Source organism: Rhinolophus hipposideros (assembly GCF_964194185.1).
Source record: "Rhinolophus hipposideros genome assembly, chromosome: 17".
In the NCBI taxonomy this organism is placed as follows: domain Eukaryota; kingdom Metazoa; phylum Chordata; class Mammalia; order Chiroptera; family Rhinolophidae; genus Rhinolophus; species Rhinolophus hipposideros.
Window position 1 is genome coordinate 59329337 of NC_138063.1, and position 21017 is coordinate 59350353.

General features: G+C 39.3%; 1 protein-coding gene across 4 annotated transcripts; it reads left to right on the forward strand.

The window, feature by feature from the left end:
• Positions 1–10137, forward strand: CNBP (CCHC-type zinc finger nucleic acid binding protein). Of its 4 annotated transcripts, none has more exons than XM_081078341.1 (5): positions 1–611; positions 7584–7721; positions 7820–7912; positions 8084–8282; positions 9050–10137. In XM_081078341.1, exons 2-5 carry the CDS (start codon positions 7598–7600, stop codon positions 9165–9167), a joined length of 534 nt encoding a protein of 177 aa, XP_080934467.1. In that variant the 5' UTR covers positions 1–611; positions 7584–7597; the 3' UTR covers positions 9168–10137. The 4 variants fall into 4 exon arrangements, with proteins under 4 accessions (XP_080934467.1, XP_080934466.1, XP_080934469.1 ...); XM_081078340.1 differs by having other exon boundaries at positions 433–611; positions 7820–7910; positions 8079–8282; XM_081078343.1 differs by having other exon boundaries at positions 433–611; positions 7584–7700.
• Positions 10138–21017: the final 10880 nt, after the last annotated feature.

A 21017-nucleotide genomic window follows, 5' to 3' on the forward strand; every position in this document is an offset into this window, starting at 1 on the left:
GATTTATTAGTAAATGGGGCCTGGCTCTAAAAGCGTTACCAAACCAAGGATTTAAGTGCAGATACTCTTTTCAGAGCCCAAGAAGGGGCAGGAATTTTTCCCGGCCCCACGTTTACCACAGTAACTTCACCGAGACCCGTCCCTGGCAACCCTCATCGCCTGCTGCCAGGAGAGATCACCGAGTCGGGGACAAACAGATTTCCCCGCGGTCAGGAGAAGCGCGGAATAAGCCAGAAAGGCCCAAGTGGTGCCAGGCCGAGGCCTGGAACACCAGGCACGAAAGGATGCGCGCGGGGCACGGCGGGAAAGGCCTCGGCGCGCTTAAGAGAGCCACTCCCCGCCCCGCCCCGCCTTCCGGCCCCGCCCCGCGCCGCGCTCGGGCTGGGCGGCGCTCCCTGCTGGCCGCTCCGACTGAACGTCCGCGCCCCGCGCGCTGATTGGCCGCGTGGGCGAGGCGGAGGAGAGCCGTGTGCAGCGGCGTGTGTAGGGCCGTGTGCAGACCCGCGTGTGGCGCAGGCAAGGACCCTGAAAATAAACAGCCCCTACCTTCGAGCCGCTTCCCGCCGGCCTCGGTTCGAGTCTACCGCTTCGGGCCTGCTCAGACACTGAAGGTGAGGACCGGGAGTGGAGGCCGGGGGGAGCTGTGCTGCAGGCCCTGGGCCGAGGCGGACGGAGATGGTAGGGAGCGGTGAGGGACTGATGGCGGCCGCACTTTGGCCTTCTCCGCTGCTGCGTCAGGCGGTGTGCTCTGCTGCCACTGCCGCCTCAAGCCCGGGTTTCCGGCCTCCTGCAGTCAGGCGATCCTCCCGCCCTGCCTTCTGTCCTGGGAAGCTGGTGCCTCGAGTCGGAGCCTCTCCTAGGGCCAAGGCCGCACTACAGGCCACAGCCTTACAGCAGATGAGGCCCGTGCGCCCTTGGGACCGAGGCCCTGAGACTTAGAGGGTCGCGAAATGCGGGACGGAGAGTCGATTTGGCGGTAACCTATTGGAAGGAGGCCATGTGGTGGGAAAAGGCCCTTGGTGCGGATGGAGGGGCATGGGTTTGGGTACTGGTGCAGGCCATGTGCTGGGGCAGTGGGACTGGCGGGCCATATGCCAAGGGCTCTCAGGAGCTGAGAAAAGGGTCCTTCCAGACGCTCTTGTGTTTAGGGTGGTGGGACACCCCGCAGGAAGGTCTGAGAGTCTTTGGAATTCATACTCTCCATACTTGATAGCTTCCCGATTCTTGAATTTTTATCGTCATTCAAGTGTTAAATTACTTGTCTTACATTGCAATTCGGAGAGGGGCAGATAGGGCTCTCTTTCCATGAATCAACACTAAGTTAGAGAGGCCTTTTAAAAATCCCATTAACAGAAAAAACACGAATTTGTCATACCTCCAAAATCATAGCAGCAGTAGCCTTTCCATCATTTCTTGGATTAATTAAACAGATAGTTTAATCTAAAAATGAGGCATGAAGGTTATTTACTTACCCAGTTTCCATATAGATTTTTCAAACGTGAAAACCTATTTTAGAAAGGCATCATCACCCACATTTGGGTTTGCCGTGTTGGTTTTATTATTGGTAAGGCTTTTGCTTGTTGCCACATGTTAACCACATGGTCTTAGCCACAGGGCACGTCCAAGGAAGTCGCATCTGGTGTGGGGCGGGGGGTCTTAGAAAAAAACATTGCTCATTGTGACTTCAGATAAGGGTCTAGATTCATTTTTTGTTCCTTTTAATGTAAAGAAGGATTAATTTACATCCTCATCTTGCCGCCAAATTTCAAGTTTTTAAAAACAGATTTTCCCTTTTTGCTATTGTTTGACCTAGTTTTAGAGAGAAACATAACCAATTAATTTCTGCATCGGTGAGAAACTTAAATTAATTAAATTAGCAACTTTGTTACTCTTGCTCAAGCACCATAAATTGTGTATAAGATTTTGAGGTTTTAAAGAAGTGTATGAAATGAAGTTCCTACCTCTTAGGCTTTATTCCACCCTGCAAAGCAGCCATTTTCAAATGCTTCAAAAAAAAGAAATCACTGATCATGTCTTAATCAAATACCTACAAACTGCCACATGCATAGGTGCATGCTCTTTTTAGCTTGTGACCCGGATTCTTGTGTGCAAGGAACTCTCTCCACGTACTGGAATATAAAAGGAATAATTTATTAGATTCCCAAGGGCTGGATTAAAGGTTTAATTTTCTTTCCAAACTGCAACTTTTGGCAACAGTATTTTTTAAATAGCTAACAGTATATGTTTGTATACTTTTCTACATATGTCACATTAGAAAACCTGGGTAACTTTTTCTTAGCAACCAAAGGTCCACATTCCTTTTCATATTGATGACCAGAGAGGTAATGTATTTCAAACAAATATGCAGTCTCTAAAATATTTTGAGGCAAATTGGTGGAAGACCAAGAGTCAATTATTACACCAGCATTTGAACATCTGGCACAGGCAGAGTGATACCTTTTTAAGGTATTATGAATGGTTTTGTAGTATGGTTTTATAACTATTTGGATTCTTTTAAAATCTAGTAAAAATGTTGTGCATAACATGGTAAGGTACCAGATCCATGCTTAAAAGCACTGCCACCACAATTTGACACCAGGCATACCTCATTTTATTGTGCTTTGCTTTATCATGCTTCATAGATGTGTTTTTTTGCAAATTGAAGGGAAGGCCCACCAGCAAAAAGATTATAACTTGCTTCATTGTGGTGGTCTAGAACTGAACCCTCAGTATTTCTGAGGTATGCCTGTAATTGGAAAGATTGGTCTGTTGGCTGACCACGACCACAAGAGATTTTTGCTTTTTTCCTGCAGGAGTTTTTTTTTTTTTTTTCCCTCCTGTTTTTTTTTTTTTTTTTTAAAGTTGGCTTCTTTCCTCTTGCCAGCCTCCTGACAGTAAATGGTAAATGGAGAGCCAGAAGAATGATGCCAAGGCATCCTAGCCTGCTATGTGAAGAACACTCTTTACTTACTGTCTGATTTAATAGAACTCCTGGCAGTGTTAGATGCTACTGCAGTAAGGGCATGCTATTGAGAGATTCCAGTAAACTACCATTTTCATGTTGTAAAACTGATGGAATAATAAAATGAGAGCTTGTGGCCACCAAAATTCAAGTTGTAAGTCAATGGATTCTATTAATCGGGAGTATGAGAAAAGTGCAATAATCACCTGGAGTGGCTCCATAATTACAAATGAGGGTATCAACTTGTTAAATCAGATTGCCAGACTTTGGGATCTGTGGTGATACTCTTATGCCTTGAAGAAGGTTAAGAAAATTTGTCGTGGCTTAAAATTCAGGAAAACTGATGGCATACTGTGAATAAATTCATTTATGGCTATGGATTTTTAAAAAGTTATGAGTCCTAGTTTTATTTTGATTTATCTAAAGAGAAATATAGAACAGATATTTTTTGCATTAAAATTCAAATTTATACAGTCATGTGCTAGTATATTGTAGTAATACCCTGCATAATATTGAAGTAGGGAGTGAATTTGTGTACTCTTCTGATAATAGCATTTTAATGTACTTTATTACCACTTAACCCTAACAAAAGTCTTTGCAGAGGACTTAGACCTAGACTGTTGAAATCCTGACTTTAAAACTTCCTACCCTGTTTGCCCTAAAATAAGACCTAGCCGGGTCTTATATATCTAGACTGGGTCTTATATTAAAATAAGACTGAGTCTTATATTAATTTTTTCTCCAAAAGACGCATTAGAGAGCTGATGGTCTGGCTAGGTCTTATTTTTGGGGAAACACGGTATGTAGACATTGAACTGAGTTCTATCTCTACCTTTAAGCAGTCTAACTTAATTGGGGAAGCTAAGCAGAGTACATAAACTTGGCGGTTTTTAAAATTGAGCATCTATTAAGCACCAGGCACCTGGCAGTAATTCTCATCACAGACCGTCTTCCCTTTCCAAATAAGGACAGGAGAATGGTCAAGTATCTGAGGTAACACAACAAATAGTTAAGCTGGGGAAATGGTTAACCCAGGGTTATCTATGGTTCCAAAAATTTTTTCCTATATATGGATGAAATGGTTTATAGCAGCAAAAGGAAGAAAATATATGCTTTCCTACTGCCTGGCAATATTGAAAATACAGTATTTTGTTTTTTAAGTTAGCATGTATGTATGTTTTGTAGCATTCCATAAAATATTACTAAGGTCTAGTTGATCATGAATTCTTGGAGCAATAGGAAGTGCCTAGGTGGCAAGTTAGGGGTCCTGGTTTGGCTGCTGACTTTTTTGATGACTTGGAGTGGAAAATTTCTTGGTTACATGGGGAGATTTTATTAGATATTCTGAAATTTTATTGAATTTAGTGATTGTAGTGGGTCCTTAACGAGTATATAATTAAAATAGATTGTTACTTTAATGGTGGAGTAACTCTTGTAATGGTAATAATTTAGGTGTTTTATTGTCAGTACTTGATTAGATTGGCTTGGGTATGTACAAGAAACAGTTTCATTCAGCAAATGACTATTAGGTACCCCCCCCAAGCAGTTCAAATACTGAGTTATATAACTACCACTAAAAGAATCATATGGGGTGTTGGGATGATTCAAAGGTGTATTCCTTGGTCTCTGCCCTCAAGGAATATGGTAAAAGGCAAATATGGTAGTGCCATCAGAATGTAAACAAAGTGTTTTGTGTCTTAATAGGATGAACAGTTCCAGGCTGGGAGATGTGGTCAGATTCTTTTATAGAATTGGCATTTGAGTTGGCCCTTCAAGGTTGGAAAAGGTTGTAACAGGTGGAGAGGGCGGAGGCAGGAGAGTACAGCAAAATTCCAGGCAAGATTAGTCATAGGCGGTGAGAATCATGGAGCTTAAGTCTCAGTTCTATCTTACCTTACTGCCTGTACAGTAGAATGAAATTCTTAAAAGACCTTTTAGCTAAATACTCATACATTTGTATATGACTGTTATGATGGGACCTTCCTCCTAGGATAAGTAGAATGCCTCTAAAAAATAGTGGGAATCAGTTGGTTCATTTTACTAAAAAGACAAATCTATCATAAGGGACTCAGTGAAAATATAGATCAGCTGAGATTGATTGGCTTGACCAAAGAGGCAGGGAGAGCATATTATGCAATCTACACACTACCTGAGCTCACTGGGGATGACCTTTAAAACATAGGTGCCCCACTGATGATGGGTCTTTGGGATGTTAATGAAATTAATGTTTCCTGTCCCTTTTAGATTTAGTGGTGTTTTTCTAAAACCTTAATTTACTTCAGTAAGCAAAATTATGTGGTGAGACTAAAATTTGTACATGGCAAAACAAACATCTAAAGCTAGTTTCAATTTATACAGTTCTGCCTTTGCCACTAAACTGCATGTCTGTTTTGCAGAATAGTTTAATTGCGGTTTAAGTGGAGAAATACTGCTTTCCCTGAATTTGTAATTCCTACAGAAGTAATCACATTTTAACCAACTGTCAGTTAGGAATTAGGGTAGGAGGAAGTTGAGCGTAATGTTTAATCTAAAAATGTTATTTTAGCTAATTGACTTCTTTACAGGAATAGCACTTTTCCTGTCATTTCTTTTTCCCTTATTCACTTTAGATCTGGGTCCCATGAATAGAGATAAGACAATGGAGAAAGAAACAATTCGTGAAAAATCTACACATAGGTTAAATCAGTTCTTGAGTAGCTGAATTTCTTAAACTAGTATTTCTGTGCTGAAAGTAAACCTAAAATTTTAACTGCTGACTTTATTCTGCTGATAAACATCTGATGATTCATTATAACATTTCCTTCGTACTTTACTATTATGAAATAAACAAGAGGTCTTTAATTTAAAGCAGCAATCTAAAGGGAAGATTGGACTTGTTTCTTTCGCTTTAGAAATGTATGTTGAATATTGGACTGTCATTTTCTAAAAGATACTATCTTGTTTAAATATTAAATTTTAAAATACTCAGGACTTTTCAAATTGCCTAGGTTACCTTGAATAAGGAAGTGATCGTTTCTGTGTAAAGAACTCATCGAGAGCAATAGTTAAATGTGCTCAATTGGTCTGACTATAAATTGGAGAAGATGCAAATGAAGAAAATGGGAATGAGGGGAGGATGAGGTACCATAATCAGCTTTTTTCTGTGATCATTTTATGTGGCATTCATTTTTTTCATCCTGACTGTTCTTTCTGGTGGAAACCAGCACTTCATATGGTTTAGAATGCTAACACCAGTGTAAGAAAGCAAACATAAGCTCAAATTTTTCAAAAATACATTTTTAATCTTTACTGGCAGGTTCTGCAGTCTAGAAATGTGCATTATATATCTGAAACCACTAACTACAAGCATCCAATACAGGTGACCCCCCCCCTTTGTATTATATTTATATGGCAAGTGGCTTGAGTTGGTAGAAAGATTCCACTGAAAATGTATCCTGAATCCAATTGCAGAACAGTTAGGATAAGTATTGAATTTTTTTTGAATATTTGGCAATGGAAGCTTTTGAAACTAAACTTTAGCTTAATCTTTGGTCACTAGATTTCTTTAAACTTGATGAACCATGGACTGCACCATGGTCTGAGTTTTGGTGCTGTGGTTGGTTTAAGTGATTCCACTATCTTGGAACAGTATGTTTTGCTAGACCATGGTGCTTATGCTTGGCTCTGAGAAGGTATTTAAAAAACTTTGTGTACCATTGCTTGACACTGGAATTGAGGGCAAAAATGTTTGGATATGGAAGTTCAGCAGTATAAAGGTTACAATGTTTTTAGCCCGTGCTTTTTTTAAAAAAACTACTTCAGTAGGAGTTTGTTCTGCAGCATAACATATAACATAACATTCCAGGAATAGTCCTTTTATTTTTTGATTGTTACGTAAAAAGTATAAAATCCATTTGCTTTAGGAGTTTTGCTTTTTTTTGGAAAAAATACCCAATAAAGGATTCTATTATGAAATTCCAATAGCCTTGTTTTAAATGTAAAATTACAGAAAATTTTGAAAAGAGAATAGAAGAAAAAATATAAATGATCCCAGTGTTTTAGGTGGTATTAGCACATTGATATATCTGTCATTTTTCTGTATTTTTAACACGGCGTCCTCTAAAGATAAAATTTATATTCTGCATTTTTATTGCCATATGTGCACTGAAGACTCATTCAGCAAGCAAGTGCTACAGTATAAGTAGGCACTGTGTTAGGTGCTAAGGTTACAAAGAGAAATTACTTTCTTCACCTACCCCTCACAGAATCCGTACTGTACTATAACACTGATTAGGGTTATTCCAATTTTCTGACCAGTAAATGACTTCTGGTTGCCCAAAATAAAGTTTACTGATTTATAAACATGGAAATGTGTCCATGAAGTTGGACCTGGAATGAGGTATTACTAATTGTGTTCATTGACACCCTGTAAATTTTGTAACCCCCATCAATAACTGAATCAACATTTGTGTATTTATATATGCATAATCTTAACAATTGTAATGATTTAAAAAATTGTATGAAAAAAACGTTTTACAATTTTTTCATTTTTAATTGTCTAATTGTCTAAGACTACATTAAAGGGAATAAAAACTAGAAGTAATTTCAAGTGGTTAAATGTTGTCTTTTTAATATTTCAAAGCTCTAACTGCAGCCATGAGCAGCAATGAGTGCTTCAAGTGTGGACGATCTGGCCACTGGGCCCGGGAATGCCCTACTGGTGGAGGTCGTGGTCGTGGAATGAGAAGCCGTGGCAGAGGTGGTTTTACCTCGGATAGAGGTATTTTTATCGAATTAAAAATTTTGAAGTAGTTGAGTATTCATTAGTATCAAGACTGGTCTAATTAGCCAAATTATTTTTGTTTCTGCCAAAAATAGGTTTCCAGTTTGTTACCTCATCTCTTCCAGACATCTGTTACCGCTGTGGTGAGTCTGGTCATCTTGCCAAGGATTGTGATCTTCAGGAGGATGGTAAGTATTTAACACTTTTCATGTGGTTCTACAACTTGGAGGAGGTGAGCATGCATATAACATTGGTAAAGATTTTCCACCTTTGAGGTTTTGTATTACATGGTTTAAAACATAGCAACATTTTGTAAAGATTTTATAGTCTTGGTCTGCTTCTTTTTCTTATTGTTGAAGCCTGCTATAACTGCGGTAGAGGTGGACACATTGCCAAGGACTGCAAGGAACCCAAGAGAGAGCGAGAGCAATGCTGCTACAACTGTGGCAAACCAGGCCATCTGGCTCGTGACTGTGACCATGCGGACGAGCAGAAGTGCTATTCTTGTGGAGAATTTGGGCACATTCAAAAAGACTGCACCAAGGTGAAGTGCTATAGGTAAGTTGTTAGAATGTTGCTGGAGGAATGTTCATTGCAGAGATTCTTTTAGAGATGAATTATTTATAAATGGAAGGACCTTGTGGATTAGTACATTCAGTGAAACCTGGCTGTGACCAGATTATAAGTTTTGATATGTGTGTACTTGTGAAATCTTAGGGATTACTTTGCATAAAGATATAACATCTTGGTCCATATATTTTTTTTAAATTTTATTGCGAAATATTGGGGAACAGTGTTTCTCCAGGGCCGATCAGCTCCAAGTCATTGTTCTTCAATCTAGTTGTAGACGGCGCAACTCGGCTCCAAGTCCAGTTGCCATTTTCAATCTTTAGTTGCAGGGGGCACAACCCACCATCGCATGCGGGAATTGAACCGGCAGCTCGTTGTCTTTAATCTAGTTGTGGAGGGCGCAGCTCACTGGCCCATGTGGGAATTGAACTGGCAACCTTGTTCAGAGCTCCGCTCTAACCAACTGAGCCATCTGGCTGCCCCTGTATTTTGGTTTTGATGTTGGTTGATACTGTATGGTGAAAATTTTAATTTTGTGGCTTTGCTGCACAATTTAGTTACTTTGTTACCTGATTCCTCCTTCTTGCTCTTAGGTTAGGGGTTATAAGACTTACTGTCTTGAAAACAAAAATGTATTGATTTCACTTGTCATTGCTATCTCCACCCCCCCCCCCCCGCAATGACTATTGCTATCGTACAGTTTTACATTTTCTGAGCACCATTGTGAAAACAATTTTAATTTTTTTTTTTTTTAGGTGTGGTGAAACTGGTCATGTAGCCATCAACTGCAGCAAGACAAGTGAAGTCAACTGTTACCGCTGTGGCGAGTCAGGGCACCTTGCACGGGAATGCACAATTGAGGCCACAGCTTAATTATTTTCCTTTGTCGCCCCTCCTTTTTCTGATTGATGGTTGTATTATTTTCTCTGAATCCTCTTCACTGGCCAAAGGTTGGCAGATAGAGGCTACTCCCAGGCCAGTGAGCTTTACTTGCTGTGTAAAAGGAGGAAAGGGGTGGAAAAATATCGACTTTCTGCATTTAACTACAAAAAAAAGTTTATGTTTAGTTTGGTAGAGGTGTTATGTATAATGCTTTGTTAAAGAACCCCCTTTCCATGCCACTGGTGAATAGGGATTGATGAATGGGAAGAGTTGAGTCAGAACAGTAAGCCCATTCTGGGTTTCTTAAATATGTTCCCATGTAGGAGGTAAGAACCAATTCTGGAAGTATCTGTGAGCTTCCATAAATAACTTTAATTTTAGCATAATGATGGCCTTGGATTGTCTGACCTCAGTAGCTATTAAATAACATCAAGTAACATTTGTATCAGGCCCTACATAGAACATGCAGTTGAGTGGGAGTAAACAAAATAAAAAGACAAACATGCGTACATTAATATCTGTGCAAGAAAAATTGGAATAAAAGCCTAAACAAGAACAACTTCACAGCATTGATGTTGGATATGCAGGTGGTGGTAATGGCAAAGGTTTAGAACACATTTTTTTTCAAAGACTAAATCTAAAACCCAGAGTAAATATGTATGCTCAGAGTTAGCATAATTTGGAGCTATTCAGGAACTGCAGAGAAATGCATTTTCACAGAAATCAAGATGTTATTTTTGTATACTATATCACTTAGACAACTGTTTCATTTGCTGTAATCAGTTTTTAAAAGTCAGATGGAAAAAGCAACTGAAGTCCTAGAAAATAGAAATGTAATTTTAAACTATCAAATAAAGCTGGAGGAGGAAGGGGAGTTTGACTAAAGTTCTTTTTGTTTGTTTCAAATTTTCATTGATGTGCATAATGCAAAATGCCATATTAAAGAGGGGGATGTGCAGTACTGACCGTTCGGGCTTTTTGTATTAACTCAGTCATGTCTTCAGTAATGAAAATTAGGGGTTATCAGGAAGCATAGGCTTTAGCTACTTCAGAATCAGTTGTTTTGCAGGGATGTAGAAATTTCTCTTCCTAATCCATTATAATGATGCCCTTTTGTTCTATGTTCATTCTGAACAGTTTTAAAACTATTGCTATATTTTAGTATTTACATTTTTCCTGGGCTTCACAAGAATCTGAAATGTTGGCTTCCTTTTTTTCCTAGTATCTGATCTAGAGTTGAGATCAACCTTAGAAATCTTCTCATTTAATGAATTCACTTGATAGATGAGTTACTAGAAGTTTAATTTGCTTGATGGAGTAAATGAAAACCTAGAGCTTCAAATGTCTTTTCACCCTATGCCTTCTATTCTTTTTTGTTCTAAATACAGTTAGTGGCATGTGTTTTCCAGACTTGTATTTTTCTCTTAACAATTCCATTTGATTCTTCACCTTGGATGTTTGTGGATTTTTCATCCTCCATGTAGGGCAATTTGTGATGGTATATATCATCTGTGCTGTGTCAATTCCAACTTTGTCAAATTAATAGTCTAAAGCAGGCAAGAAAGTGAAGTCATGGCAGGTTTATTTATTTATGAATACAGGCTTACATGTTTCTTTTTCATTTTACCTTTTTACTGAGCAAACTATCTCAGATGTTAATTAAGCATGTTAAATATGTTGATAATTTTAGTTTCTACCACAGTATGAAACAGCATAATAAGGCCTATTTTCAAAAGCATCACTGTTAAATGCAATTAAATTCAGAGTTGGGGGTGGTGGTGCATGAACGTTGGGTTTCCCCCCAAGGTCTCTGGCATCAATCATATAAAAGCATAAAACATAGCAAATGAGATATTTAGAACTCCTTTGCTTCATACTATTCTTTAGGCTGTGTTTGTAGTACCTTGTAGCCTTTTGTTTCGAGACCCTTTGACACACATAATTAAGGACCTGCTCAGCTGACCACAAAGTGTTCTTTCATAAGATAGCTTTTATTTCCATTGACCTTGGTGACTGAGCAAGTGCAATGTGAAAATGTGTTTTGCAGGGAAATCATTGCTAGGAGCCAATAGGTTATCTTCCTCCAGGAGATATGGACTAGGAAAAAACCACTCCCTGTGTTTCTCTAATATCTGCTGAGTTTCCCATCCCTATAAGCTAGATAAAAGGTCAAAGATTTCACTTACGTGGGTTGAGAGGGTGAAGGAAAGACCGGTGGAGGTAGTAAAATGTATTTTGCATTGTCTAAAGAACAAAACTGTATCTTGCTCTTGCATTTCTGTTAAGTTTTGCTGCATTTTCGCGTACTTCTAGAATAGTTATTTCTCCTTAGCCTCTTGAAGCATCTTTATCAATGACTTAAATGAGTGGATCAGAAAGTCTTTCTAAACCAGGTCCTGTTAGGGTTTATAAATTGCATTTGATTAACTTTCTTTAGTCTCTATTAATCTCCCAACAGTTCCCCACTTTTCCCATATCATAATCTTCATTTTTTTTTTTAAGAAAACAGTTTTTTGTTTTTTTGGTGTATGTTTAATTTTTAATAGTTTTTTTTATATTAAATGCTAAATGACAGAGATGGTGGCTTGTCCTTTATAGAATTCTTGTAGTTCCTTAGCACCACTTAGTATTACAATGTTGTATTAGCTTCCAATATTCTGATAAATACTTCTTTTCATATGGGATAGCCGCTTTACAAAGGGTTTCTTGCACAGAGGGAACTTCACAATTTCATTTTTCCTATTCGCTAGTTGTGGTGTGCAGAAAGGCACAGGTGTCAACTAGATCTTCCTCACCATCTTGGTCTGCCCACTTATCAAATGTCATATTTGACTTACCAAACGACTTGAAACTCATCCTGTGTCAAAAAACGTACATAGTAGGATATCATCTGGACCTTTCCATTGCTTTTTCAAAGTATCCAGTATAAAAGAATTTTCTTCATTATGTATGCTTATGTCTGTTCCTTTAAAATATGTAATAATACTTTAATCCAAAGTCAGGGTTCTCTGAGTCATATCTCCATTTTTAAAAACTGATAGCTCCAGCTGCTATCACCTCCTGTCATGGTCAGTACTCTGACTTCTCACATCCTCTATGCTTTCTACTTTGATGGTTTCTTGAAGAAAAAGATAACTGTCTTGGAGCTGAACCCAGGTGGAGGAAGGACAGTCTGTGGCAGTGGCGGGGACAAAGCCCAGGAGCAGCAGCAGGAGCGAGGGCAGCGCAGCCCGCAACATGACTGCCTTTTAGAGGAGCGAAGATTTTTATTAAAGTGAAAGTACAACTCGTATGCGAGGAGTACCCGAAACTGGGATGCCCAGCAATTTTCTTGAATGTCATATATTTACTGACCTTGTTTTTTTTCCATGTGTCTTTTTTTTTTTTCCTTCATGATACCTAATTTGTTTCTATCCCCTGTATTTACTGGTCTAGGGGCTTGATTGTTGGGTTCAGCTTAAATTTGTTTGGGCAAGAATGTTTTAAAAGTGTAATATTGCATTATATCAGTTCTACTTTGATACAGAACTTGATCATTTAAGGTAATCTCATTTTTTTTCATTGTAGTGATACACATTTCCCTTGAAAATGTACTCTCTTGGTGTCCTTTCACTCAATGCGTTTAGCATTTATTATCCATCGTTTTGTGTTCATAAACTTGTTACATGAAGGGAATGTAGAACATAATTCCACTGGTTCAGCAAAACTATGTTATATTGAGTGATATAATGCACTTCCATGGTTTTGAAGTTCTTTATAAATCTTGAATATCACTAAAAAAACCATATAAGGAAGAAAAGTTGGTTTTCTTGTTAGAAATAGTCACATTTCTGTTGAAGATACAGGCAAGGTAGGGGGGGTGTCTTCCAAAATGAACATTTATATATAGTTCCTTGAAAGATTTGCCTAGGAAGATTGCAGCTATTGCACTTGACTTATTTTGATTTTTTAAGTGTTAAAGTCATGACACATGCTGTCCTTAGCATGTAGCAATTCTAGGGCTAGGAAGTTAGATACCTGGTTTTCTAATCATGGCAGAGCGTGAGATATTTTCTCTGGGAAGTGAAGTCTCCTTAATGGGAGGCAGGAACCTTACTTGATACCAATATTTTAATTGAGAATTCCATCTAATTTTTTTATTTTTAGGGGTTTATTTGAGCCAAACTGACACCTTATGCCGGGGAGCAAGATCTCAAATGCTCTGCAGAACCCTGTGAGGTTACTTGCTGTAGAATCCTATTCTTCATCCACAGTTCCTGTTTTGGTCAGAAATCATTCTGAAGGATGCATTGATGACCAACCTTTTGGTCGTATAGTGTGGTCTCACAGCTCTAGGAAGGTTCATTCCTAGGAAATCTTGGTTTTGATGTTGTGTTGATCACTGGGGATGGGGCAGTACTGGAGCCATGGGATCTGAGACTGAATTTTCCTAAACTAGGAAGACCAAGTGAGTGGAAGGCAGTCAAGTCTTACGGCCTTCATTGTGAAAAAACAATTGATCATTTCTATGGGGAGCCAGAGAGCAGGGAAAAACCAGGTGGCCATCTTGGGTTTCCCATAGTTCTTTGTTTAATTTACAACCATTGTTTATCCATACAATAGACCCTAGAAGGATTTCATCACTTAATCTATGAACTATGATCAGAGTTTTGCCTTCTGTCTCATCTTTCTGTATTTGGCATCTAGTATAACATTTACGTAAGCCATGAAAGTATTAACAGTTATAATGTTCAGTAATCATAAACAGTTGCACTATATAGAAAAACCCAAGGAACAAGTATAACTTATGATTGATGTCATTAGCAGACAGGTAAAGACAATCATACAAAATGGATTCTGAGTTAGTGTCAATACATCGGTATACAGGCCTTGTTGATTTCTTGGGATAGTTGTCTACCTCTGGTGTTGGCAGCTTCTTATCCTCAAGGAGTCTTTGATGTCTGTAGATGGGAGCAGATGTTCATTTGTGGTTGGGCACTTGATAAAGTCCCTTCCAATGAGGTTGGAGAGTGTCTTGTCCTTTTCAGTAAAATCTCCAGATGGCAGTTATTGATCTTTAAAGTCCCCCCCCCCTCGGGAGCTCACTGTGAAAGGAAGCAGTTACCAACTTGTCATTTTCTTGAACTATCAAAACTTGGCAATAGTGTTTAAGATGTCTCCTTTCAATGTCAGCTCATAAGGTCCTTAGCTTAAATGCACTGTGATGCCTGAAGAAATCCAAGAAAATGGGGAGCCAGGGAGCAGGGAAAAACCAGGTGGCCATCTTGGGTTTCCCATAGTTCTTTGTTTAGTTTACAACCATTGTTTATCCATACAACAGACTCTAAAAGTTTTTCATCATTTTATTTTACAATGCATCCCATGGAATTTCAAATCTTTTGAGGTGCTCCAGGGGATCTTCTGAAACGCTGCAAAGTTATTTCTACATATTTTGAGATTTTTTTTTTTAAACCCTTAAAACCTCCATGTCTAGTGAAAACTAAGAAGTAATCAGCATTCTTTAGCTTGGACATTTTACAACATCTAGAAATATTTTTCACATACATGAAAAGTTGATTATTAACATGGACTTATTTTTGTAAAACCTAGGCAAAATAGACATGTTCATTTTATTTAAACCAACAAACTTAAACTAGCTTTTTAAAATTTTTTGGGGTACATTTACTGCTTTATTACAAAGGATACTAATAAACAGTCAGATGAAGAGATACAGAGTGAGATCCAGAAGGGTCCAGAGTACAGAAGCTTCTGTTCCCATGGAGTTAGGGCGCACCATCCTCCCAGCACATAGATGTGTATGCCAGTTCAGAAGCACAAGCTAGATTTTATTTAAGGATTAATTTTAGGTAATGTGGACTTGAAAAGCATTTGAGGTAGTTTCTGTATAAGAATTTTAGAATACCTAATTCTTACAAGCTCTTGCCTTTAATTTTTACAATACTGTCCACAGGTAGAAAATTATCTCACATATACAACATGCAAATACAGCCACACGGATACAGAGATCTTTCAGCCATGAAAAACTGAACTAGTTTATAAAAGAACAATTGGATCCAAATTTTGCCAGGGAGGTATTTACATTTGTTCTTACAAGTCAGGTTCCAAATGACCTTACCCCTTTTATTAAGCTAGCCATTTTTAATAACTCAAAAGAATTGGGTTGACACCTAAATGACATCATGGGTTGATCTATTTATCTAAATCCTTTTTTTAAAATTTATTTATAGGGGTGACAATTGTTAATGAAATTACATAGATTTCAGGTGTACAATTCTGTATTACATCATCTATAAATCCCATTGTGTGTTCACCACCCAGGGTCAGTTCTTCCATCACCATATATTTGATCCCCTTTACCCTCATCTCCCACCCCCCACACCCTTACCCTCTGGTAACCACTAAGCTATTGTCTGTGTCTATGAGTTTTTGTTTCTCATTTGTTTGTCTTGTTTTTGGTTTATATACCACATATCAGTGAAATAGGGTTCTCTGCTTTTTCTGTCTGACTTATTTCGCTTAGCATTATACTCTCAAGATCCATCCATGTTGCCACAAATGTTCCTATATCATCTTTCCTTAACGCTGAATAGTATTCCATTGTGTACATATACCACAACTTCTTTATCCATTCATCTATCGAAGGACATTTTGGTTGTTTCCATGTCTTGGCCACTGTAAACAAAGCTGCCATGAACATTGGAGCACACGTGTCTTTATGTATAAATGATTTCAAATTCTTTGGGTAGATACCCAGGAGAGGGATTGCTGGGTCATATGGTAATTCTATTTGTAATTTTTTGAGGAACCTCCACACTGCCTTCCATAGCGGCTGCACCAGTCTGCATTCCCACCAACAGTGTATGAGGGTTCCTTTTTCTCCACAGCCTCTCCAACACTTGTTATTATTTGTCTTGTTGATGATAGCCATTCTGACTGGGGTGAGGTGATATCTCATTGTGGTTTTTATTTGCATTTCTCTGATGTCTAAATCCTTTTTTTGAAGCTTCAAGAAACATGTTTTCCACTGATTGCTTTTTTTAATAGTTGGCTTTTTCTAACTGCACACAGAAGTATCAGAATTCTCATTTCAGCCATCTTAGTATTAATAGAAGGCTGTCACATGGCTTGCTGGCCTCGGAGGCACAATTTCCCTTGTTAATTTTGAGATCTGTAGAGTCTGAACAAGTTTCTAGGAAAAATCAGCTGTTAAGTGCATGTCTCCAGAGGCAGTGGATATTCCTATAGGAATGCTTTACACCCTACAGGAAATTTTTCTCAGGCAATTCCACAAAGATTCTTAGTCACCTAAGAATACCCAAAAAAGGGAAAGCAAGAGCTCACTGGAAATTGCCAAAATCAATGCTTTCCAAGGTACGGGTCCCTCAAGGTGCACCCATTTCAGGGTTTCCTGCCCTTGTCCCCAGGGCTTTTGCAGGCTTTGAAATCCTGGTGACTGCACTACCTCCTGGATGATTCCTGGTCCATATCTCTGCTACTCTGGATTCGGGGATGTGAAAGAATATTGTCACCCTATTGGCTATTTGGGTTGGGGAAGCAAGTGTCTTTTATCTTTCAGAGCTAGAGTTCAGTCTTATTTAACCAGCAGATTTTGTTCAGACTCAAAATAAGCAATCCAAATAAGCCAAACTTAAAAGCATCAACCCATTTTTTTCCTCTCCCTGAGTTTAGAATTTTCTAAGAATAGTTCAAAGTCATGGTCTGCTACTTAAAATGTCCAGGGATTTCAAGAGAAATTCACCAAGTTCACTCAATGCAAAGGAAGTTGGTCGACACAATGATCCTTGCTTGTACCTAGCACTGGGTCCAGGTCCTCAGGGTGATTCTGGGTGGGCTTCAGAATCCTGCTGTACTATGCCAAGTAAATATCCATGTAAGAATTTACAAACCTGGAGAGGATTTTTATGCAAGTTTATTTGAGCCAAACTGACTATAATACTGGGGAGCAAGATATCAAATGCTCCTGAATTCCATCTAACTTTGATACGCATAGCAAAGCTACACCATTAAATATCTTTTAGGTGTGACATACCACAAAGCCTGCATCTTTTTGTTTTATCTAGCAAAGCAATTTTTTAAAATGTTTGACTGGTCTGTGCATTGACACTTGAAAAATAACTGAAAAGAGCCACCTCTTTCCCTACAGTAGTTAAGGATTCCATTCCTCCCCAAAGAATCAATATGCTCTATTTCAATGAAAGGTTACAAAGATGGGATTAATTTAGGGACACATAGGTTACATCTGAGGCACCTGTGCACGTTGTTTTGAATTTTCAGGAGTCCATTGCAGCATTACAATCACATGCAATGTGCAAAACGTGCATTTGCCTTGAATCAATGAATAGGGCTTTGGGGTGGTTGACTTCCAGACAACATTTAGATTATGCCATGTGGTATAGGTATATTTGTAACCTTGTCCGCTTAAAGTGACAGAAGTAAAACCTTGATATTTTGGGGGTGTGAATAGTTTTTAGAGCACATTGTCTTTTTAGTATATGTGCTGCCGAAGCGAGCACAAACAAGCACATTGTCTTTTACTGTTTGTTTCTTGCTCCGTGTTTTTTATGTGTTTGCCTTAATAATATAGTATTAGTGTTTGTTGTGACATTCTACAATAAACCTTTGATATTAAAACTGGTGGGAATCATAGGTTCTCTAAAAGATTTTGAGCACGTTGTGTTGCAGTGGACCTAGGTAAGCATTAGGCATTCCATTTGCTCATTGTAACCTAAAGTATTAGGGACTACTGTAGTGACCCTTAAGTGCTTGCTATGTAAAGCATGTAACTGCTTAAGCAGTTTAAAAGCATAAATCCTAACAGTCTATGGAGTAAATATTAGTAACCTCTTTGCTAGAATTAGTGATGCAGACATTTGGCTTGCATTTGTCAGGGTGGGTCCTGAGCATCAGTATTTTGTGGTTCCCGTTGATTCTAGGGTGCCACTGGATTGAAAACTACTAGTTTTCAAAGGTCATAAGCCTTAGTGGTGCAGTTGGAATTTGACAACTCAGTCCACAGTTTATACACGTAGTTACAGTCGTTTACATATAATTATCTTTTGCTTCCCTTAGAATTGAAAGAGCATTCATTAAATATAACTGCTTCACATGTATACATTTTCAGCCCCACTACAAACATTGACAAAGAATTTAACTGCCATTTGTAATCTTTTAGTAAATGTTTTGATAGCAAGCTATGGTATTAAACCTGTTTTCTAAGATAGCTGATACATACCTGATAGTAAGGATGGTAGTAGTGGTTTCTTAAAAATAAAAAGAATTTTTTACACTTGTTTCTCCTCTCACTTGTAAAAAAATATACTTACCTAAATGGGCCTGGGAAAACCAGGGCAATCTACTGAACAATCCTGATCTGAGGTGTGACTATTAAGTTCGTGAACTTGTTGCAACAATGTTATTAATCTTTTTTGGTATCAGAGGGATTATTCATTATGAATTTGCACCAACTGGACAAACAGTTAATCAAGTTTACTATTTGGAAGTGCTGAAAAGGCTGCGTGAAAAAGTTAGATGACCTGAACTTTAACCCAACAATTCGTGGCTCTTGCGTCACGACAACGCACCAGCTCACAGGGCACTGTCTGTGAGGGAGTTTTTAGCCGTTAAACAAATAACTGTGTTGGAACACACTCCCTGTTCATCTGATCTGGCCCCCAATGACTTCTTTCTTTACCCAAAGAAAAAGGAAATAGCGAAAGACATTTTGATGACATTCAGGACATCAACGGGAATACAACGACAGCTGTGATGGCCATTATAGAAAGAGTTACAAAATTGCTTTGAAGGGTGGACTAGGCACTGGCATCCGTGCACAGGTTCCCAAGGGGAGTACTTCGAAGGTGACTAGTGATATTCAGCAACGAAGTATGTAGCATTTTTTCTAAGATGAGTTCGCGAACATAATTGTCCAACCTCGTACTTCCCAGTCAGTTTTCTTCCTGCTATTGTTCTCAGTTTTTAGCAGGGCATTTTTCATTAAAATGCATTTTGCAGTATAACCCACTAACCAGGGCCTAGAAGCTGACTATTCTTGTCTCCCTCACAGAACATTGCTAAGTGATCAAGCTTAGGCAAAAATAATTTGGTGGCAGACAAAGAGTGTGGGGACAGAGTCCCAGAGAGCAGTTTCCAGGCTCTCAGCCTCACATGGAAAGGTGCTGGCTTGGGTAGTAGATGGCCATCAGCTGTGACTAGTTGGCCATCAGCTGTTACCAGTTAGCCATTTGCTACTGATATAAGTGCTGTGGCTATGTTGGTTGGTTAGTGTCATGCGGGGTGTCAGGTAGGGTCTCTAGTCCCGCTCCCCACATAAGAACGCAGGTGTCATACAGGGTGTCATGCGGGGCCTCTGGTCCCACTTTCCACGTAAGAACGCAGGACATGGTGAGGTCAAAAAGGAACACCCACGGAGCCATAGATAAGGGAGTCATACCACTATAGTCTCTGTGGCAGCTGGGTTGGAGACACAGGAAGCAGGAGCCACATGATCCGCAACCCGCCATCCACTTGTCTCTGCCAACCAACCTCACTTGCTAGCTGCAATCTGCCTCTCTGCAATCCATAATTCACACTCCACTATGCCACACCACTACACCACCTTGCTAGCTTAGCCACGGCAGTTATATCAGTGGCTAATGGCTAACCGGTAACAGCCGATGGCCAACTAGTCACACCTGATGACCATCTACTACCTGAGCCAGCACCTTTCTATGTAAGGCTGAGAGCCTGGAAACTGCTCTCTGGGGCTCTGTCCCCACGGTTGGTTGGTAGAGAACTGTCCCCATGGTTGGTTGGCAGAGAAGTGGATGGCAGATTGCGGACCGTGTGGGTTCTGCTTTCTGTGTCTCCAACCCAGCCACCACAGAGACTATAGTGGTATGACTCCCCTATCTATGGCTCCGTGGGTGTTCCTTTTTGGCTTTGTGCAGGGAGTGGGAGCAGAGACCCCGCATGATAAAGAGGTAATTAATTCAGTGACTTCTCAGGAAGAATTCTTCCACTCCTTTGAGATGGAAGCATGCATGGCTACCTGCCCTTCTAATAGTCCCACATCATGGCTTGACTTCACAGGGTAACAATCCTCTTCCCTTAGTTTTGGTTTAATATTCTTAGTTGCAGTTAACTTTCCCTTTAAGAGGCCTCCATTTAAAGTGGATGCATGTAGGGTAGAACAGGAGGCCGTTACCCAAATGGAGAATGAGGGACTCCATTCTGTCTACATTTATACTTTGTGGATCAAGCCACAAGAGATTCATGCATTAGGCACAATAACTAAGGATGTTTCTGAGTACTTGATGCTTGGCTGACAGCCTTAAATGATCGCTGGAGCCTTTAGGAACCTTTAATCAAGCATTGATTAGACCTGGGTGAATGGTTTGAGGTCAGGAAAAGATTTCTGGCTGAGTTAGGCATAAACCCTCTTAGAGGGATGGGCATTTAATCCAGGTGGTATTTCTAATTTGGAAAAGTCAGAAACTATATTTGTGTAAATGATAGGGTCTGACAGATGACGTGACACTTATCTCCAAGCTGTGACCATTTGTTTGTCCACCAATATTTTGGGTGATAGTTTTCACATAGCGAACCTGAACAGATATGGCAGAGGTCAGAGCTTGTTGTCACAGACCCTTTTTTTGAAGACATAAATTCAGAGGCAAGATTTTTGTTTTTCTCGTTTGTATTAGGTTGGTGCAAAAGTAATTGCGGTTTAAAAGGTTAATAATTACAAAAAACGCACCAATCTATTAAATAGTACACCTGAGAGCAGAAGCTAGAACTTGGCACTAACTTTGAAACTTTTGC